Genomic DNA, 22,753 nt, shown 5'->3' on the forward strand with positions numbered 1-22,753 from the left:
AAGATGTGCTGGTGATAGATGCTGTGCCTTGCAGCAGCAGCACAAGGATCAATTGTGCAGGATGCTGGCAGTGTCATCATTGCACAGGGTGCGGGTGATGTCACCGTGCATTGGGTACTGGCAGCATCACCATTACCCAAGGTGCTGGCGGTGTCACCATTACACAGGGTGCTGGTGATGTCACCATTGCGCAGGATGTTGGCAGTGTAACCCTTGCGCAGGGTACTGGCAGTGTCACCATTGCATTGAGTGTTGTCGGTGCCACCATTGAGCAGGGTGGTGGCTGTGTCACCATTGCACTGGGTGCTGGCCCCCTCACAGTTACACAGGGTGCTGGAGGTGTCACCATTGCACGGGTGCTGGCAGTGTCATCATTGCAGTTTGCTGGCCTAGTCACCATCACACGGGGTGCTGTCAGAGTCAGCGTTGTGCATCGCTGCTGCGCCAGCTGAGTTGCCCCTATAACTGATGCACGTCAAAGGGAGCAAACAATGAACAGGCTTAAAAAAAGACGAAAACCACACGGCACAAACAAACCAGGTATTTGCTCAGAGGGGTTGTACGGTTTTAATGCCCTTAGCGTGTAATTATTTATGAGTAGCTCTCCTTTAATCAACGGCAGCATAGGGACCGTGCTTAAACATAAACACAGTCACAGATCATAAACCCTTGCTGGCAAAGCCAGACAAAACTGATCACTAATAGCTTTGCAGTTGAGCAAGAGGGCTCAGAGATTGTTGACAGACACGAGTGGCTGCAGAGAACAACCAGATTATCAACACTAAAGTAGTACTGTGTGCATTCAAAGCACTTGTAAATAATGGCCAACGCTTGGGGAAGGGTGATGCATTGCTCCTGGGCAGTGAGGTGAGTGCTGGAGAGGTTCCCAGCGCAAGGGGTCCATCCTGGCTGTGCATGAACAGCCAGAGGAGGCAGATGAGGCACCAAGCTCTCTGCAAAGGTCCTTAAACACCCAGCGAGGTGCCTCAGTGGTGAGTGCCTCCTTGCTCACTCTCCTGCTGACACCACATGCCAAGTACTTAACTGATATTATTTCTTTGAAAACATGGAGCCAGTAAGTGCATGTCAGTAGGCTCCTGTATTTATCTCCTCATACATCCATCAGTCCCTCTCCTTTCCCTGCTCATCCTTCCCATGTCAAACCTCAGGTTGTGCTCTGGAAGCTTCACTGGGACATCATCTTCTTTGAAGCCAGTGGGAGTTGTGCCTGAATGATTACAACAGTTTTCTCTGAGCATTCAAACTGCAGGGAAAAAATATTCTTAATTTAGTTGCGATTTGCTATGAAGTGCACCAGACTTTGGGTAAGTAGGCAGTACCTGAGAGACCCTTGGGGCTGTCACTTGCCATCCATGGAGAGCTGCAGGGGAGCACAAGAAGCCTTATGAAGGAAGGCAACAGCACAAGCTGCTCACAAGGCTCTTGGAGCAGCACTGCAGAGACGGGTAGGTTTAGTGGGAAGAAAATGTAAAATCAAAAATTTAAAAATCACTATTTTAGTAATAAATAAGAATCTATAAAATATATGAAAATAAAGTAACAAAGGGAATGGACCTTCTGCAGAGCCTCGGTGATACCATGGAGCTCTGGGGGTTTCCTCACTGCTGCCTGTGGGAAGGATGAGGAGATGCCAAGCGATGATGGGTCCCTCTGGAGCACAGGAATGAAAAGGTCACCCAGTGCCATCCCAGGATTTTTTCCAACTTGACAGTTGACCAGTGACACAGTAATCATATGGCAAGGAAGACTGGGTGAAATCCTGCACCAGAGCAGCAGAGCTGTGAGTGCCATGTGTAGCCAATGCGTGACACACTGTGCCCAGCATGCCACCATCATGGGGTCCTCCCACAACAGCTACTGTTCATGTATCACGTTGCTCAAGCTGAGCATGTTTTGGTGAAGCGTCTTTCCTTATGCATTTCTTTTCCTTTTTTTTTTCAGAATTATTTTTAGATATTCACCAAAAAAAAAAAAAAAAAGTTGAAAATTTGGAAACTGTGTCTCGTGTCTCCTGTGCAGGCGCAAGCAGCAGGCTCGGCACAGTCCTCACCCACCCATGGAGCCAGCCGCCCCATGCCCATGCCCGTCAGATCCACCTCCGCCGGCTCTACCCCAACTCACGTCCCGCAGGACTCACTCACTGGAGTCGGGGGAGATGTGCAGGAAGCTTTCACACAAGGTGAATATCACACAGAACGGAACCACATCTGGTGTTAATACTGCATCGTCATGTAAAAGAGGGGACATTCAGACTGATACAAGGAAGTTTTTCCCTGTGAGGGTGGTGAGGCCCTGGCACAGGTTGCCCAGAGAAGCTGTGGCTGCCCCATCTCTGGCAGTGTTCAGGGCCAGGCTGGATGGGGCTTGGAGCAACCTGGTCTAGTGGAAGGTGTCCCTGCCCGTGGCAGGGGGTTGGAACTGGATGAGCTTTAAGGTCCCTTCCAAAACAAACTATTCTGTGATGATTCTGTGTGTAACAAAAGCCTAACTCGCTGATACTGAGACAATAATTACGAACCCCTTTCCTGCACTCTAGATCAAAGAAATTGGGGGCACATTTTTAATCTTTACAACTTAATGAAATTATTTCTGTGATGATGATCTTCCCTCAGGGGAAGGGATCTTCCACCCCAGAAAGTTACTCCCACAAGTAATCTAACAGTTAGACATTAAAAACTGGTCATATTTTCAAATGTGGTGGTTGAACTGTGCTGTGATTTGCAAGACAGAAAAAGCACTTTAATGACTGAAAGTAGGAAAACAAACAGCTCTCTTATTCAGATTATTTAGCTAACAGCTGCCCACCTCTCTGCTGGTTATGGGGCAGAAAGGGAGATGAAATTTTGCAGCACAATGTGGTGAAGGCTGTTCCTAACGGAGCACTTGGCTGGCATGCACATCTGCAGAATGGCTCATGTGCTCTGCTAGAGACACAGACATGCAGCAGCCCTGTGGGGAGAAGAAAAAAAATGTAAAGTGCTAAACCTGAGAAATGGAGGAAAGAGGAGAGGAGAGGGGAGGGGAGAAGGGAGGAGAGGGGAGAAGGGAGGAGAGGGGAGAAGGGAGGGGAGGAGAGGAGAAGAGAGGAGAGGAGAGGAGAGGAGAGGAGAGGAGAGGAGAGGAGAGGAGAGGAGAGGAGAGGAGAGGAGAGGAGAGGAGAGGAGAGGTCAAGAGAACAGGGAAGGGAAAACAAGGCAAGGCAAGGGAAAGAACAATAGGAGAAGAAGATGGGAAGACCATGATGAAGAAGCAGAAGGACACACAGGACAGCAACATTCTTCTTGCTCCAACCATTGGAGTTCCTTCTTTTGCACTTTTCTACATGTTACTCCCCTGTGCATTTGCAAAAAATACCACTTTCTGGCCTAAACTCACTGCTGCAAACTGCCCCAAAAGTAGACATAAGAAATCTAATTACCAGATAGCTTCAGCTGCATTCCTCTCTGTCCACCTTGTCCTCCGTTTCTTCAGTGAAATCAGTATGGTTGGATCAAATGGGTAAGCTGTCCATTTGGGAATAATACAGCTTATTGTGCTTCGAAGAAAAGCAGGGCAGCAGTTGACATACGTATTTTTATCCCCCAACTTCTGTAGGTAGTGTGAGTTTATACTTAGCTGCTGTTGCTTTTAAAAAAGAAAAGCTTTACAGTCACGCGTTTACGTTTCAAAAAAGTCCAACTTTCCCATGTCAAAGCCATTGTGAGCTCAAGAAAGCCTCCAAGATTTGAAGACAAGCAGATGAAATGGAAACTTGTTCAGCTCAATGCAGGCCACTGCCTCTTCCTCAAATACTGGAGAGACTTGGCTGCCTGATGATGTGGGAAGGCAGCAAGCAAAGACATGACTGTCAGTCTGGTGTCAAGGAACTTGGCAAATATTTTTTTATCTTCAGGGACCTTCTCACTGCAGAGGGGGAAATCAGTGATTCTTCAGTCCTAGCTACTGCAACTCTGCTTGTGGGGAAGGAAGCGATTCCCGGTAGGAACAGATGCCAGTTTTCAGGATTTCTCAGGAGTGGTGACTCGTGGGTTTTCTGTGCTCTTTTCTTGCTTTTACCCACATTGGTCCAAAGTTCTTCATCTTTACTATTCCAGAAGCATCCCAGGATGTACAGCTGTGAGAAGAACAGCAGCAGGACTTGGTCTCTCCTCCGGCAGACGTGGAGATTGTTTCTGAACATGATCCACATTTCTGGAGATGGACATCCACTCATATATTATATTCTTCTGATTGACAATAAAAGAAGGACAGAAAATACACCTTCCACTAATGGTCTGGCTAGGACTTCAGCTGTTTGTGGGCAGAGACAACCGGCAAGCAGCAACCCTTCATACGGACCTCTTGGTACTCCATGAGAAATGCCACTGGATATTGGACATCTTAGAGCCTCTAGTGCCAGGGCACTGCAGCCTCTCTTGTGTGTCAGTCCTTTGCAGTCAAGAAGAGCCCTGCCTTGTTGCAGAGGTCAGGTTGTTTAGTTCTTTAAAGGATGACAAGTTTTATCATATGGAGTCTCAAAACTAGAGGTGGTGTTTTCTTATTCTGGGTAGGGAAGATCATGAATATTAGTGTCAAATACCTTTGTCAGATGGACAGTCTCCTTTCAAAACAAACAAACATGAAAACAAACTTACCAAAACTGATGATATATTTCAAAACCAAACATATTTTAAATAAAAATTTGCATTTATCAGCTGCTCATTGGATGTATCCTTCTAGAACAATCTTCTTCCTTGCCTAAATGAGCTGCTGCCAGAAGAAGGTGGGAAAGAGACTACAAAATGGTAGCAGAGGAGTAGGAAGTATCAGTGAATACTTATAATTGGCATGTGATGCCAAGTGAGGACTGCAAGCATACTCAGTATGGGGAAAGGCTGATATTTGTTCTCCAGAGCCAGGTGATGGAGAACATCCAGTCAGAAAACACTGAGCATCTACAACTCAACTGTGAGAAGATATGTCTTTTATGATCCCATTGATAGGAGCAAGCTCCTCATCTCTAAACACTTCCAGAACCGACAGCAGAAGCAGGCATTTCCAGGGAGGCAAGATGCCAAATACCAGAGGCACAACACTCCATCTGTTGCTGTGGGTGGTCCAGTCGCCTCCTCTTCATCTCTACAACAAGTCTGATGGTTACAGCCGAGAGCTCTCAACTGATTTCTTTGGCAGCTGCCTCTCCTTCCCTCCTTTGCAGATTGGCTTTCTTTTTCCAGGCTGAGTGAAGTGGAACAGCAGCGCAGTGAGTCCTACCAGTTACTGGGAAAATCTGGTCTATCTGCCTCATCATTTTCCCCTTTTCTTTTTTAATTAGGAAAGCACAAAGAGATGAATTGATCTTCTTTCTGCTGCTAGGAGTAATGAGCACATGATTATAGTAGTACAGTCACTGTCCTACTTGATCATTTTTCACTTTACAGTATTGCTTTGGCATCCAAATTTGCTCTCAATCCATCTGTGGTTTTTTTTTTTTGAAGAACCTGGCAAAAGCCATGACAAAGCAAACTTCCTTCTGCACAGTTTACAATCACCAGAGCCGTCTTCCTCAAACTCCTGGCTTCAGTAGAAACTGATGTAATTAATCAAGGGCTCATTCATGCCTTTCACCTGAATGACTGGTTCAGAACGGGATAGTCTTTGTCAGGACCTGTTAATATTGCCCAAACTGAAAACTTGTTTTTTTCTAGGTTTTTAACACCTGACAGCATTGCAAACGTATGTTGCAATGAACCAGGTGGTGTAAAAAACTATTCTGGGTTGGGCTAAGGACTTGTGCGGCAGCTGCATCACAACAGCTTGGTATCGGTGGTGCTGATGACTCCCCAGAAGCAAAACACCTATAGGCAATGCCTGCAGTACACGTATTGGGGGGGGGGGGGTAACAAAAACATTTAAATTCTTTTTGCTAACTTTCACATATCCACCATATTCTTATAAAATGTCACTATGGAGTGAGGAGGAAAAGGGAGGGAAGATGCCAGCGCTGTTCCACCTCTTGCTGCTGTGACCTAGGAATGGGCAGGGATGCCAAGTCTTCTGTGAGCTTCTCCATCAACACAGGAAGGTTTAGAGAAGGAAACCTTTAAAGAGTTGAATCCCAGTGATCTTGATCATGCTCCATCCCTGGAAGGGTTCAATGCCAGGCTGGATGGGGCTTGGAGAAACCTGGTGGAAGGTTTGCCTGCTGTGGCAGGGGGTTGGAACTAGATGATCTTTAAGGTCATTTCCAACCCAAACTACTCTGTGATCCTATGATTTTATGATAGAGTCTTAAGATTAGATAAGTTTCCTCCATAGGTGATCTCTCAGTCTTCCACTTGGCCAGAGGAAGAATGCAGTAATACAGTATGAGAATAGAATGCCTTGATGGCATTCCAGTTGAAATACACTGATACAGAGGCCATCATCTAATTAGAAAACTAATGCTGCTCTTTATCATCTTGAAGAAGAAGAAAACATCCCTCAGGATTTCACAGAGGCAAATAGGATCCACCACCACCAGCAGAAAGATGGAAGTTCCTCATGTGGTAACTGCAGTAGTGGCTTATCCGACTACTAGAACAACTCTTGCAAGAAAAAATGGTCAGCAGACTCCTTAATAAGTTTCCTGGAATGATCCTTCCGGAAAGGCAATCTGTGCAATTAGTGCTATTTCATATTAATCATGCAAAATCAGGCAAATTCAAGGCAAGTGGAGAACACAGGAAACAGGATAAAATTTCTGTGTTTGTATATAATAAATAATTTAATGCCACCAGCCAGGAGGCCTTTGGGTGGCTTCTGCACGTAGATGCCCAAACGAGCTCATTAACATTACTCATCTCTTTCACAGGGGAGACAGGCTGGAATTTTACAGCCTTTCACTCCCAGAAGTAACCTCAGGTAGGATGGTGGCCGTGCTTCCCTGTTTCCCTGTCCCATACAGTGACAGAACTCTGAACATCTGGAGACCTGGATAAAGAGGCCTCCATTGTATAAGAGATGCAGAGGAGTCCCCTGTATCACAGGTCCCAGACTTGTTGGCCAAAATCTGCTTTTTTTTCCCAGGTATTGCATGCTGTTTGCACATGCACAAGAAGACCCAGTGCCTTGATGCTGGGTTGGGCATGATGCCGGTCAGTTGGCAGCCTAACCTGGAGGGAAAGCTGCCGATAGAAAGCACGTAATCTCAGTAGCATGCTCTAGCAGCGCTCAAACAGCACTAAACTCCACAGGCAAAATGTAGGAGTAGGTACTTGGACACCCCCCAGCCAAGGATGGAGTAAAAGCCAGCACCCCATTTGGAAGATTAAAACGGCATGTCTGGAATGAGAGATGTCTGACTTCAAACAAAAGTAAATGTGTAATGTACAGTTGTCATTATTGCAGTTGAGTACAGCTGCAGAATGTCACATCACATGTCTGGCAATCCCACACGTGTTGTCTTCATGCCCTCACTGGAGCAAATGACAGGACGGGATCTCAAGCTCCGAGATCTTAGAGCATGATCAGGCACTCAGCATCAAAGTGGTGCTCCTGGAGGCTGCACCAGGGCGGACATCTGGTGGGATAACAGCCTGCTTGAAGCCATTTTCTGTGAGCAGTTGAAAGCATGGGAAAGGCTGAGATGGGGCCAACACACCGTTACAGGAACCTGCTCCCGGCAAAGGCTCAGCTCGGGGCCATCAGCGCCGCAACCTGAGAAACTGCGGCTACAGACCACCTGCCGGGGCAGAAAACGTGACCCCACACCTTCAAAGCCTCCAAATAAAACTGAAACAGCGCAGCGCAAAAAAGGGTGCCAGAGGAAAGGAGGCTCGGCGAGGACAAGGAGTGACGTCTGCAGCGGCTGCAGGCGTTGGGGCTCTACAAAATTGGGCCGTGACCGGCAAGATGCTCTGCTGCAAGAATATGGATGTTTTTGCCAGAGGGACCAGCACAGGGAACCAGAATAGATGGCTGAGAAGATCATTATCTTCCCAGCATCAAGCAAGAGGCAATAAGCATCATCCCCGACACATGGCAGCTTGCTCATCTCTTTTACAGGCAGCAGCCAGTGTGACAATTCCTTTGCAGATTGTGGCCCCTTGCTGGTCCCTGTCGTTCTAGCAGAGCTGTGGCAGATGTTCAGGGTGCTAATGGGATCCCTCAAACAGAGCCTCGCACAAGTTTTCAGACAGTAAACAGGCAGGTCAATGTCACCATGAGGGACAGCTAAGTGCCTATCCCCTGGCTGTGTGGCACACCGAGGAAGAAGATTGCTTCCTCCAGCAGTGCAAGAGGAGAGCAAGAATTCAGTTATCTTTTATTCTGCTCAGACCTCAGTGATATTGATTGCAACAGAGAAGCTAGCAGGGATAGCGACTGCACAAATGAGGAGCGTGGATGAGCTGTGTCACGGCCAGCACCCAGCAACTCCTGTCCTGGGGAGAGAAGCATCTGCCCTTGAGCTGTCATCGTTGTCAAGAAGAGTGGTGTGATAGCTAATTAGCCAAAGAGGTGATCAGGCAGACAAGCAGAACTGGTTCCAGAGCAGGTCCCCATCCTTCACTAAGAGGAGCTACTTTGACAGGGTGCTGCCATACACCAGCACACCAAGCTCTGTCCTGCAGGGGGGACCCTGGTGAGGACCAGTGAGGGACACGTGGCCAAGCACTGTGTCATGAGGAGGTTGGGCAGTGTCAGAGGGGCACGTGTAATTCCTGCTGTTTGTCTGCTCCCAGGTACGAGGAGGAACCTCCGCAACGACCTGCTGGTAGCGGCCGATTCCATCACCAACACCATGTCATCTCTGGTGAAGGAACTTCATTCAGGTAAGAGTCAATTTAGCGGCACACGCGCACAGCAGGAGAACAAGAGCTTGAAGCCACAGGCTGGAGGTTGAGATTGCCTCAAGATTTATTCTTTACAAAAACTATTTAAAGCATCATGGGAGGATACGGTTTCATTTTTTGAGTGATAAAACATCACTTTTGTAGCTGACATCGTTGAGAATGCCAAGTACCTCCTGAACAGGCTGTCCACTGATTTTATCGCTGATAGTTAAGGCAATACTCTGGATACCAACCTGGCTGGTGACACCGTTGGTGATTCATGAAGCAGACTTGTATCTAGCTCCCATTCTGCTGTGCATATTGATCCATGCCTGTGTAGCAGCACTGAGCAGCTTTTCCAGTGTACCCTGCAGGCAAGTCCCAGACCACTCATTAGGCAGGAGAAGTGCCACTTCCCTGTCCCACTTCTGGAAGCCAGAGCTCCTTAACAGCACCAGCCAGCAAGTCATAAGCCAGGGCAGAATTTTTGAGTGAGTCTCCCTAAACTATTGCTTAGTGATGGCAATGCTTGAGCAGCAGGTGAAACTCCTCTACAACGAATGCCCATTAGAGGCCATAATTGCAAACATACAGAAAAGGTACATGAGGATTAAATAGCGATGTGAAAAAAAAAGATTATTATTTTCTTTGTTCCCTTTTACTGTGCCCGTGAACACCTTGATGGGATGGGAGCAGCTCCTGCTGTAGCCCAAGGATGCATCCTGTGGCTCTCGAGCCTTGTCAGCAGTGGCGTTTGTGATCATCTACTATTCCAGCAGCTTGTCTGTGGGCTGCCCTCTCTTTTAAGGGAGAAATAAAGCATTCTGTATTCAGCCTGGACCTCGCGGTTTCTGTTTCACGCCTCCCCCAGCCCATTGCTGTATCCGGTAGTGGCATCACATAATCCCCTTCATAAACTTATCAAACTCCATGTTAAAACCAGTTAGGCTTTTTGTTCCCACTGCCCTTAATGAAGAACTCACAGTTATAAATCGGGTTGATATTTTACTGCTAAGCCGTAAATTCACCCAGTCTAAATCCTGTGTCTTGGCTGCAAAGGCAGCTGTGAGTTAATAAAGTCTTTCATGTATGACAGCAATATCACTGGTGCCATTGCAGTGAAGGGCCATGTATTTCTTCAATAAATCACCATGCTCAAGATGCACACAGCTCTCCTCCCTCTAGGCTGGAACCCAGTGAACAAACCCGCTGCCCAAAACAGATGTCTGCAGTAATTTATTCTTTGCTTTTAACAGAAGAGCACATTTGCAGCGGTGTGGCTGAGCTCAGGCTCTGGCCCTGGGTGGCTGGTAACAGAGGTGAAAGGTTGGCTGGACCCACAGCTCTCCTGCCCTCCTCTGAGATCCCTGGCAGCTTGGCAAAGGCAAACAGCCCAGGTTTGCATTACTGACAGCCCTTTCAGGCTTGTCAGGGATCGTGCAAGGCAGTTACGGTTCACAAGGGAGTGAAAATGGAATTAATTACAGTCTCCTACTTGAGGCTATGCAGATACTGAAGAAGGCTCCCTTGAAAGTCTCCGAAATCATTTCATTTGTGTAAATTAGGAAAAGCATGAGTTATCCTCAGCTGATGAGAGTCGGTGGGATTTAACACATATTGTCCCAGAGGTAAGCTGTGAGAATAGACACCTCCTCCAGCCCCAGGCTCACCCAATATAGCTGCAGGCATTGTGCTCTGAGGGTTCTGTGAGACACTGGTGTGTGCACCACCCACACCTCTGTTTGCTTCTCCCTGCCTTTGCACAAGCTCGGAAAACAGATTCTTTTGGAAGGGAAACACTGCTTGGGGTTGCCCCTTCCTAGATGGGCTTCCATAGATGCTCTGGTTGTGCTCCCAGCCATCTCTTCCTGCACCAAAAGCCTGATGCTCCTGGTGCTACCTAAGGAACACTGGCATCACTTTTACACCAACTGAGCTTAAAAAGACATGCAGGGATGATCTCCAGGGACCAGGCATGATGCTGCTGGATGGCTCAGCCCTCCCCTGTCAGGCTGCCCAACAGAAGGCAGGTTCAGGACCCAAAGCAGCTATTTTGCTTCAGGTTGTGACTCTTGTGATTAAAAATGTTTTGGTTTCGTCAGTGATCTCTTCTGCACTGGCACTAAGGACTCATCTGTAGCCATCAATTAGCAGGCACTGAGTGTGACTCCTGGATGTCTCATCAATCCTGCTGTTAAATCAACAGAGAGAGCAAATGTCTGTAAGATCCTCTTTGATCAAATCAATTCAGAATGCTTCAGGTTTTCAAACTGTACCTTTCATTGCTCTCAGCAGCATGTGAAGTAGGCAGAAGTGATATCACTGCTCATAACTATTACCTGTTTACACAGGTCTCATTGAAATGTTGTGCAGAGAGATACAAGCCATCATCTGCAGAAGAATGTGACCTTCTGCTCCCACTCTCTGCTCCATAAATACAAGCCTGGTCATAAACTCTCTTCAACTTAATCAGAGTTAAATACAATGAATCACCAGCTCTCAGGAACAGAACAAGCACTGGTCTCTCTCGCACAGTCTGTCCCCAGTTTTGTGGCTTTGCTCCCATGTCAGCATTGGCATCACTGAACACCTTGCATAGGCACCTGCAGCACCAGGAGGGACCCTCCAAGCTTTTCACCACACCAAACTGTTGTATTTCTACCTTAGATTTGACCTCAGCATGAAAGTTGTGTCTTCCTTCCCTCTGTGTATATTGTGCAGTTCTTCATTTCTTACAGTGCTGAAGTAATAGTGCACAAGGGACTTTGGTCCCAGTACTGCCGGGGCAAAGTAGTAGTCCACTAGTAGTCCATTATTCTGGACAATGTAGGCACTGCTTCCAGCTAGCACTCTGCAATCCTCTGATCAGGATGGTGTGGGAACTGTTTTGCCACCAGCAGTGAGCAGATATCATGCCACAGGAAGGATGATGATGGGTTCTCCACCTAGGTTCTCCTTAGGAACCTGGACACTCCTTCCCCTCCAATGTCACCTATCCGTGAAAAGCCAGTTCTGCCTTGCCACAGAAAAGCCCCCCCAGCATCTATTTCCTCACTTCCTTGTCTCATGTCTGCTTTTATTTTTGTTTTCACTTTTTTGAAGCAGAGGAAGAAGATGAAGAAGAAAGAGAAAAAATGCAGAATGGAAAGGACCGAGGTAAGGGGACAAACTACAGTCTCTAAACTGTAAAACATTTTCTGACTTGCTCTTCTGCAGGAGCCCAGTTTGCCATCTCCATTTGGAGTCTCAGGAGAAGGCTCTGCACGCGGGTGGCTCCAGGTGGAAGCAGCCTGTGTTGCTGCTACACCACCTGCAGACACAGCACAGGTCTGTTTGTCTGGTCTGGTCATCACCGTGCTGTTCTCTCCAACATCTGCCGTGACTTGAGGTGACATCATGGCCAGGCTTCCTTCAGCATGTGTATTCAGCTTTCAAGAATGTTTTTCTTTCAGCAAAGGTCATGCACAGAAATGTGTCAGAGGAGGAGGAGTTGCTCCGAGTGCTGCAAGAAATCCAGTTCATATGAATGTATTAGAAAAAAACAAGGCATGGGATAGTGAGCAGTGAAGGTCCTGAGCAGTGGAGCCATCATCTGCTGAGCCACTGCCTCCTGTGACCTTGGCTAGACAAATGTTCAGAATTACTCTGCTGATGGTAATCCTGTGTAGGCAGCCCTGTCGGAGGAGTGCCGTTTCACAGGAGGTCTCTTTCATCTCTGCTATCCCTGGATTGCAGGTCTGCATACTAATCCTCCCCAGACCACATCTTCCTTTGGTGCGAATGAACCCATGACACATGCTAGCAGAGTTATTCCCGGGGCTGGAAGTTATCATCACAGGCGTGGAGCAAGACTTGCAAACAACCGTGCAGCGTACGGTTGAGTTGGAGGGGTCTGCAGGAGATCTGCTCCTCGTGTCGCACTCCACAAGCCAACACCAAAGCACCTCCCAGGCCCTTCCTCAGGAGCAGATCTTGCTCAGGGGTCTCATCTTTTGCTTTCTTATGTTTTAAACCAAAGCACAAGAAACAGACTCAGACAGGTTTGGATCAGCCCAAGCATTTGTCTCACTGGAGCCAAAACCTAATTTCAGCATCAACAAACTGGAACTTTATCCTTTTTCCTGTTGTATGCACATTTTCCTTCTGGCTAGGTTGAAGTGGCGGGGCTCACATTTCTCGCCAGAAGAGCTCATTTTCCTAAGTTTTCGTGTCCAGTGAGTTGTGCAAAGCAGTCAGGTGTTTGGAAATGCTCTGCTTGTTGATGGTTTGTCCATCAGTATTAGATGTGATAAGTTTGTTTGAAGTGCATCTCTATTAGACATTAGAAGTTTGTAGGAAAAAGTGCAGTCAGTAAGTTTGATTTTAGCTAAAACAGGATTTTTTAGAGCATTGGCTCTAAATCACAGGACCCTTTTTGCCCTGGAACATTCCTCTTTGCTTAAATATTTTAGATGCTTAGCAGATGACCCTTCTGCTTTTTTCCAAATGCGCACTGTATCTTCATGGGAAAAGGGGATTTTGAAGAGCTGAAATATGATGTATAGTAGCAGAGACCTAGTAAGACAAATTCAGCTCTGTTACTCATTGCAGCAGCAATGAAGTCGACAGGGGGACACTACTGAGACGTGTAACCAAAAGCAGAGTTTGGTCCAAAAGCCTTTGTGTGGAATGTAAATACTATCTCTGCCAGAGAGTAAGTGATTTCTTAATGTCACAAAGTTACTGCGATAAAAATCTGGCAGAAGAATCAAGGAATGGTCAATCCATAAAGTGCTGTCCTGCAGAGTGCACACACTATGGGAACTCCTCCAGCCACTGAAGCATGCATGTCAATGGGGCATCAGGCTCTGGGATTTGTGCGGTCTGTGTTGGAGATGACATTCTGAAAGCACCCATTCTCTGCCCCATGTTATCTACAGGGACTTATGGCCAGGGTGCTCCAGGTGCGTGGGGTTGGATGGGGCTGGCCAGCAGCAACCTCTACCCACCCCAACTTCATTCTTTGCACAGCGACTCTGTGTGCATCCCCATCTCAGCAAAACTTTCCCTAGCTGGTGCGTGAGCCTGTTACTTCCTCCCATCCTGAAAGAGCAAGAAGAAAAATCACTTGCAGCTCGTGTAATCCACCAGCTCTGCACTGGTGTAGACAAGGGAGGTGCTGGTCCTCACAGAGACTCTGCTGGCATGTGTTTCCTAGGGTCAGCAGTGCCCCTGGGCTTCTCCACAAGTTTCTTCACAAAGTATTTCATATTTCTCTGTGTCCCAATTAATCCACCTCAGAACTTGCTTCCCTGCTGGAGAGGCTTACGTTCATACACTTGATATAGCAGTGGTGTGGTCTGGCTTTAGCAAGATGAAATCATTCGGGAAGACTCCCAAGTTGGCTGAGTCTTTTGTGGTTAGGATTACAAATTAAGCAGCATCTCCAGAGAAGAAGTCTACAAGGTTTCCAGGCACAGAAGAGCACAGTCGGGAGCTGGCAAAGCCTTGTCTATGCAGTCACATTAGATATCACCCCACAGCGGTTCTGCCAGCCTCAGTGCTCAATTTGTGTTACCCCTTCTTGAAACCAGGCATTATGTATCCATGCATTGCACATGTGCCAGACATTATTCTAGATTGGATGTCCTGCAGTCACTGTGTGCCATGGTCCTGCTGCCTGTCTCCAAGACAGCCTGCTCCTGTTGGTGATCAGTAGGTGAACCCAAGACAGTATCACCTGAAATGAGACTCTCCATGAGCTGGTCCTTTCACGTATTGGCTGTTTGGATTTTATAACCCCAAAACTGCTAGAAAAGAGCCTGAAGATCTGCTCTGCCACACTGCTAAAGAAAGTGAATGCACGCAGCTCCATGGGGAAGAACCTGGGGTCCTGGTGGACTCCAAGTTGGCCCCGAGGCAGCAGTGTGCCCTTATGTGACAAAGGCGAATGGTTTCTTTGTCTGGCAAAGGATTGCCAGTTGATGGAGGAGATCTTTCCCATGTGCTCAGCACTGGTGAGGCCACCCGTGTGGTGCTGAGTCCAGTGCTGGACTCCCCAGTAGAAGCAGGACATGGACTGGAGAGAATCCAGGGAAAGACTATGACAGTGGTTAAGGCGTTAAAGCATCTGTCACACAAGGAGAGGCTAAGAAAGCTGGGAACAAATCAGTGTGTGTGAATAACTGATGAGAAAGAGTAAAGAAAATGAAGCCAGTCTTCTTAGTGGTTCCCAGTGAAAAGATGAGAGGTATTGGGCACACATTGAAATACAGGAAATTCAGCTTGAACGGAGAAAATACTTCCTTACCATGAGGCTGGTAGAACTCCGGCACAGGTTGACCAGAGAGGCTGTAGGGTCTTCACCCTCAGAGATACTCAAAACCTGGTGGGACAAGGTCCTGAGCAGCCCACAGTGGCTGACCCTGCTTTGGGAGAGGTTGGACCAGGTGATGCCCAGCGGTTTGGGCTAACCTCAGAGGTGCTGGGGTTGCTGGGATTTAGTGAGAGCAGGAGCCCTTTCTTACCTGCCTCATATTTCAGAGGGCTTGCCGTTTATCCCAATGCATGTGAAGCTGTTTGCAATCCTGAGAAGAGTGAGCAGCAACAGATGGGGAGTGTAGATTTTTCATTTTATAGGAAATAAGATTACCTGCTTTCTGAACATGCTTTTTCCCTGTGTTTCAGGTTAGGTGGACGACCACAGGATGTACAGTAATTCAGGTAAGGATGGATGGATTTTTTTCTTCCCATTTCCAGCAGCACTGCTCTGTACACACCATCCCAATGTGTAGGTCCCTGGTCACCTCCTGCCCTTGTCCTTTATCTTTCATTTCTGCAGAAGGAAGGTTCCCTGCCTGCCCATCATTCCACAGCCATTCAAAAGGATGTTGAGTTTTTTCCTTGTTAAGATCCAATTCTGCAGACAGTGGGAAAACATCATTAACTTCAGTGAGAACAGCATTATCTCCTGTTTTATTAGTATTGCTTCTATACTGAGAGGCCCCAGTGAGGAAACAGAGCCCTATTGTGATGGACACTATCCAGATGTACTAAAAATACAATCTCTACCCTCAAAGAGCCTGTGCTTTAAGTTATAATAAGGCACAACAGATGGATAGACAAACAGGTGTTTGGAGAGCATGAGATAGCAGTACAGGAGAAAGCCTGAGCCCTGTGGTGACAATACCTCTGAAGGACTTGATTACGATCCTTATCTTCCCCATCTGAAAAGCTTGTAGGATGGCACCCGATCAGGTTTCCACACTCGGTGGGTATTTGCCATAGCCACAATACCCATCTTTCACCATTCCCAGTGGGAAGAAGGAGGGTTCTCGTGGCAGATAAGTGTACTGAGGACACACACATCATTAGCAGGAAAGGGATGGGGTCTGGTGTCATAGGTAACCTTCCTTCTAGCAACTTTTCCTTCACACTGCAAGTTTGTTCGCTGTAGAAGCCATGCAGGAAAACAGTCTTTGGTCTTTAACTTACCGGCTCAGCCCATGGTGGTAGTAGACAGATGAACTAGTCAGAATGGATCTAAAGAACAATTTTGCATAATAAAACCACCACAGTTGTCCTTTAAAGGTAATTTGCAAAGGAGGAAGAAGGGAATTTGCCCTTTCTGCCTCCCTGCCATTTCAGTGGTGGATAGAGATAACCTGAAAGTGACTTGAGAGTTTTTCTGATAGTTTTTACATTAGAAATTCAAGTCCTCCCTCATCTGAGAAACAATCTGGTAACTCAAGAAGGAGTGAAATTACACCATTAGAGAGGAAGCCAGCAGTGGAGAGCTGTTTATACCATGTGTGGCTTTTTCATAATGTCCCTTTAATTCTAATGGCTTTGGAAAAAAGCATGGCTTTGACCCTGCTCACCCCTTAGCCACTGATCTGGAGATGGAAGCTCCCTGTTTCCTGAGAAGCCCAGCAGTGCCTCCAACACCACTAAGACTGGCACTGCTAAATGCTAAATTAAAGACAACCAAACAAATAAGAGAGAGAAGCTACTTTCAGGTTTCTTTATTCTCCAGACAGAATTACAAATTCCGTGAAACAAAAAATAAACCTTTAAACTTTGGTGGTTCTTCACGTTCCTTGCGTTCCCATTCCTGGTGCCCAGAACTGTAGTGTGTCCTCCTGAGCTTTCCTGGTGGTGGTGGTGGTGGTGTCCGGCCAAGCCACACTGGTGGCTCCAGCCACCCTTCGGCTCTGGCTGCCCACTGATGATGGAGGGGGCTCGGATGGGCAGCATCATCAGGGGCTTTCTATTAACAGATCTTGGCTGTCCTTGGGGGAAAATGCTCAGCACCAACCTTACCTTGCAAGTCAACTGTGTTGGCTAGTGGGCCTTTGCTGGCAGGAGCTGGGATCAGCCACAGCACCGTGGTCCTGGTGTCATTGGCTCAGAGGCTCATGATTCCTCTGTTTCCTGGCTTGTCGTGGGTCCAAGGTGAGGAGCCCCAGGGTCAGCAGGACACTTGGTGGTCACAGTGTCCTGCTGACCACCAGGCTTTGGTGGTTTGGTCTGCTCTAAGCTTGCCCGGGGTGGCCCCAAAGATGCGCAGCCCCATACGGAAGGTTCAGGAGCTGATCTCCAAACCAGGCCGGAGCTCTGAGCTCTGCAGATGCTGATGGCACGTTGTGTGTTTCTGGTGATGCAGGCATGGAGGGTCACGCTTACAGTCGAGAGACGTCTCCCCATCCTTTGGAAGTGGCACGTTTCAGCTGATACATTTACCATCGTGCAACTGTGACCGATCTCAACCACCTGCTGACAAAAGCGGCTTTCTCCAAACCACCCAGAGGGCTTTCCCCGTGGGCACTTGCCTCTTAGGTCATTGCATGTACTGTTTTCCTCCATGTGTTTACTAACAATAATCAAACTCAGCAATTTATGGGAGGTTTAAAAAAAAAGAACAAGACAAAAGGAAAGCCAATACTCCCTGCTCCTAAGTGTACTGACCTTCTTTGATTTCCTCCCAAATGGTGTCATCATCGCGTCGCACAACGGTTATTTCCTCTTGAGTTCTACCCCTCGCTGTGCATTAAATGATGGGTGTAGAGCCTTGTGGGGTGCCTTGCGTGTGACATGGAGGGGGGTCTGCCTTCCAAAAACCACCTTCTGAAAGTATCACACTGTCTGTGTGGATGTCTGGTTGCCAGCATGGGCGATGCCACATGTCATCCCGGGAGGAAATGGCAGGGCACACCACGGGTGAAGGGAGGCACCGTCTGCCTCCCAGCGCTCCTGGCTCTGCTGCTGTTCAGACTGTTACAGAAATTTCCCTTTACAGGCAGGGAATTCAGGGACAGCCATTGCTAGGCTTAGATTAGCATTTCCACATTTGTTTTCAGGAGTCCAGTTCAGTTTTGTTTAAATTAAGAGAAACAACCAGGTTGTGAAGTCTGAGGCTAGCAGCTGACTGCTCGCTGATGCTCGCTGAGCTTTTCTTCCATGGCTGCTTAGAAAACATCATGATCAGTTCCAATCACTGGCGATTTTTTTCTTTTTTTTTTTTTTTGGTGCTTAGGAATGTTATTTTTAGTGGAAGGAGCTGAGTGTCCTAATGCATCTATAAATATTTATCAGGGGTGATGAATGGAATGGAGTGATAAACCCTGAAACCAGCCCTCAGCTTTTCTTCCCATCTGAACTGATACGTGGCCTTGGCTCTCAGTGGAAAGTGCTCGTTGGGTACCTACAGCCCTTGGGGAGAAAGGAAATAAACATTTGTGGTGGCCACAGATTTGGTTGAATATAAATATTGTGAATGAGCTGTCAAGAAGGAGAGGAAAGTGATGATAACCTGGTGCAGCGTGTTAGGTTTAGCCTGCCAAGGAGAGCATGCTCGCGGGGACAGGGGAGGTTTCATATGTGTGTTTTCAGATGAATTTGTTAAATGAGGACCTGCAGCAGCTTTGGTTGGAGCATGGAAAATAGGAATGTTTTGCTAATGGCTGCACTCAGGATGCTGCTGGGGTGGTGAAGGCTGTCAGCAGCTGGAGGGGTTATGGCTGTACAGGCATAGGGGCCTTCACCCTGCTGACCAGAAGTGCAAGAGGCCCGCAGCACCTCCTGGCACCTCACGTGAGCAAGAACCCAGGGGCATGCAGCAAAGTCCCACTGGGTCCAATATCAGAACCACAGGTGTCTTCCAGGGATGGGTCATCTGCACCAACAGCCATGCCAGTGGTGGGGGGCTGCACCATGGGACAGCCTGTGCCGGTGATGGGAGAGCCGTGTGGGATGGTGGGGTGAAGTCACCACCTCCTTAGAAGTGCCAGGGCCCAAACTGTGACACGGAAATGGAAGGCAGGGATGAATACACATCTCTTTCCGCCGTCAGGGAAGCCTGGATCACGGGGGAGCATCATGTTTGCTGCTTTTATTCTGTTATGTCGCACTCTGAAACTTTCCCTTCTTGTTTTTGCTACCCCGACTGCCCAGAGGCAGATCCTCCTGCCGCAGCCACAGCCTTGGACACAAGCATCTCTCTGAGCCTGTGGTCCAGCTGCAGGTGGAGGAGATGCAAGGCCAGGCACTCAGAGGGGAGAGACTCCCCCACACCAGGGGTCTTGCAGCCAGCCCTGACACCCTACAGGGATCATGGGGGGACATGGATGGGAGGCAGCCATCGCTTCATGGGCTGATGCAAGCTCAGGTACGCCAGGGAGGGTGCTTGTGCTTCTCCTTCCCCCCAGTCACAGGAACAGTGATAGCCAGTGGAGCTGGGGCTTGTTCAGAAAACCTGGCAGAATTGATGGAGTTTTGTACAGACACAGCCAGGAAGTTGTCTGCGTATGTTAAATGTGTCCCTTCGTGCCGTGGCTCTGCATTACCTCACCCATGATACCATTTGTTTTAGCCAGCAAAGTGTTTTAGCAGATGCTTTAAATTACTGGTTGGTTGGGGCTGCAGGTTGTTGCTGGTGGATGCAGCCCTGGCTGCTGCAAGAGGACAGCCTTCACTCAGGCACCACTGGAGTGGGAGGAACCTGTATCCCCCCTGATCTAAACAGTCCTGGAAAGGCTGCAGTCCTGCAGTCATTGTGCACCCTGCAGCCAGCAACAGCAGCCCAGCAGTGAGACTAGCTGGGTCCATGCGTCACATCACCAAGGCCTGAGCTTAATTACACTTGACCTCATCAGCCTGCTTCTTATGGCTTCCCTCCGCAGCCACTTGGAGGTGATGGGGACGATGCCGCAGTCATTCCTGCCTTGCCCTGCGATGCATGGTGATGCCAAGCAGAGCACGGTAGGTGGCTTGGCCAGTGCCCTGGGCAGGCTGTCGTGACATGATACCCAAGTGTGTCATTTAGGGAAGTCACTGCCGGTCTACAGACCCTCTCAGAGGAGTCCAGCTGGTGCACATGTCACTGCTCCTGGCACTGGGGTAGGCAGTGCGGGCTCAAAGCACAGCCTGGGGCACAGACTGGTCCAGCCAAGCCCAGAAAGTACAAAGACAAGCATGGATGCTGTACTGTGGCCAGCAAGGGTGTTCCTGAAACAAGGCAGGATGCCCAGGATCATTTTGCACCCCAGTAGCACCAGGCACCTCCATTGGTGACATACTGGGACATTGTGTAGGGGAAAAAACACCCAGCACCCCCGCTTGCTTACAATTAACTTCGAAACCTGCTTAGGAACTGTTGTTTGCCTTTGGAATAATAGCCTTAAGCCTCCCAGGAGGAACAGTTCAGGCCTGGCTTTAATACATGTCCCCAGGCTGTGCCCCCCTCCAGTGTTACTGCACCCCAGCCCTGGCACGGGTGGGTTCCAGAGGCCATGGCACTGTGCTGGGTACCGGTTGCTCCCCAGCCACTCACCCCAGCCCTTGCTCGGTGTCCTGGAAGCTCCATGGAAATCTGCTCTGGAGAGCTGGAGAAGCTGCCGGGGTGGGAGCCAGGTGCATGTGCACGTGTGCTTGTGTGCACTGCAGACAGCATGTCGCATGCCAGTGCTGCTCTCAGGAGATCCACTGGATCCGAGCGTTCTTGCCAGTGACTGCTCAGCTCCCAAAGGATGGCTGGTCCCCGGCATGGACCCAGTGCCTCAGTGGTGACAGGAAGACATGCTGTGGTGTAGGCATTGCACCTGTAATTAAGCCCCTTTTTAATTCCCACTTGGGCTGAACACCGGCTGGGGCAGAGCTGTAGAGCTCACAACACCTTCTCGCAGTGGGCAGAGGCAGACAGCAGCACCCATCCAATTCAGGTTGAAATGAAACTTCAGTTTCCCGTGGAAAAAACCCACCTGACCCAGAAAGCAAAATGCCACCTAAAAATGTTTTCTCATGGGAAAATAACCTGGACAGAGCTATGTCCCTGCACCGGCATCTCTGGCCACTGTCCTGGTGCCGAGGGTTAAGGCCAGGGGAGGGAAACCTCTAGTTTTCATGGGGTAGGGAATAGGGCACCATGCGATGTGTCCCATGCCTGGATGGTCTGCCAGTGACGTGCAAGGGGAAGGCACGGGCTTTGGCCATTCATGCCATCACTCAGAGGCTTCCCAAGCCCCTGCTGTGCCCATGCAAAGGGAGTGTCCCCAGCAGAGCCCAGCAGTTGGGATCAGGGAGCACACCAAGCTTTGGTGCCATTCCCTGTTCCTGGCACCTCATGAGTCTGGCTATGGGCACAGGGGAGAGCGGGAGCATCCCTGGGAGTGCCTGACAAACCCATGCTGGAGCTGATGCTCTAAATGTGGGCAATGTCTCTAACAGAAACCTGTAAACTGGAAGCCATGTTCTGTCATCTGCCAAATACTTAATAAATTCATCTCATCCCTAAGGAGTGTCTCGTCCCTTCGCCGCTTGAAAGAAAAACCTGAGATGTTAATGAAAAAGCAAAAAACAAGGTTTTTAAGAGCTCCAAAGCAGGGGGCAGCAGGAGAGCAGCTGCCAGTGCTTTGCCATGGGTCCGCACAGCGCAGCGAAGCCAGGAGATTACCCACATTTGTCATGGCTGCAGGTCACTGGGAGCAGACAGAGCTGCCTGTGTTCAGAGCCAGGGCATCTGTGCCATCGGCACCACGCCGGCGCCCCGTCCCAGCTGCCCCCATCCTGCCAGATGTTTCCCTGCTGCAAACGCTGCACCGTTGAGCACATCTGGAGAGAAAGGGTGAGGGCCAGGCTCGGAGGGCAGCAAGGTGGGAGCAGCCACACTGGAGCCCCCCATCCCCTCCCAAAGCAGCACTAGAAACTGGGGAAGGGGAGAGCTTGGGTTTGAGGTAGTGGGTGCCCAACACCCCCAGCAAAGGCTCCAGCAATCGTGGGGCCATTGTTGCTGCGGCTCCCATCAGATGTGGAGCCAGTGATGGAGGCTCATCCCCATTCAGCACCAGTTCGGGGGTGGCTCACGGCCAGCACCAGCTATCCCATAGGGTTACCCAGGTCCCCAGCAATACCTCGTGCCCCCTGCAACCACTGCTGAAGGACCCCCCGGCCCCCACAGTCAACAGGCAGAGCTGCCTTGGCTCTGCTTACAGAGAGGAAACCTTAGCCCTCGGAATCCACAGCTTCCCAGGCACAGATGCATCCCCTCCACTTCCCAGCCCCAATAATTTGGCACAGTGCTGCCCAGCTCCAGGCACTCTTTTGTTTTAGGGATTAGGTGCCTTGGTGGGAAAGATGTGGAGTCTTCCCATAGCCAGGGGGTCTCCCGGCTGCTGGCAGGCCTGGGGCAGCTCTGCTCCTCATCCCACATCACCAGGGTAGCTCTGCTTCCAATCCAACATCCCTGGGGCAGCTCTGCTCCCCATCCTGCATCCCCGGGGTAACAACTTCCAATCCAACATCCCTGGGGCAGCTCTGCTCCCCATCCTGCATCCCCGGGGTAACAACTCCCCATCCTGCATCCCTGGGGTGGCTCTGCTCCCCATCGCACATCCGCCACCTGAGAGTGTGCCCAGGGAGGGAGCCCATACCGAGATAGCAGGAATCAGGTGGAGAGGCCAGTAGAT

The 22,753-nt window shown here is 49.1% G+C and overlaps 1 protein-coding gene across 11 annotated transcripts in view; it reads left to right on the forward strand.

Annotated features, from left to right (window-relative positions):
• DTNB (dystrobrevin beta) overlaps positions 1-21,582 on the forward strand; it is a 199,838-nt gene extending 178,256 nt beyond the window's left edge. For 10 of the 11 annotated variants that reach the window (XM_062622632.1, XM_062622631.1, XM_062622640.1 and 7 more), the window contains 5 exons: positions 2,041-2,200; positions 8,724-8,813; positions 11,916-11,969; positions 15,480-15,515; positions 17,458-21,582. In XM_062622632.1, the coding sequence (XP_062478616.1) occupies positions 2,041-2,200; positions 8,724-8,813; positions 11,916-11,969; positions 15,480-15,484 (309 nt within the window). In that variant the 3' untranslated portion in view covers positions 15,485-15,515; positions 17,458-21,582. The remainder of the gene's footprint in view (positions 1-2,040; positions 2,201-8,723; positions 8,814-11,915; positions 11,970-15,479; positions 15,516-17,457) is intronic. The other variant, XM_062622630.1, reaches the window with a different exon arrangement.
• Positions 21,583-22,753: the final 1,171 nt, after the last annotated feature.

Source organism: Pezoporus occidentalis, unplaced genomic scaffold, assembly GCF_034315485.1.
Source record: "Pezoporus occidentalis ecotype Australia unplaced genomic scaffold, CSIRO_AGI_Poc_V1 ctg244, whole genome shotgun sequence".
Taxonomy (NCBI): Eukaryota; Metazoa; Chordata; class Aves; order Psittaciformes; family Psittacidae; genus Pezoporus; species Pezoporus occidentalis.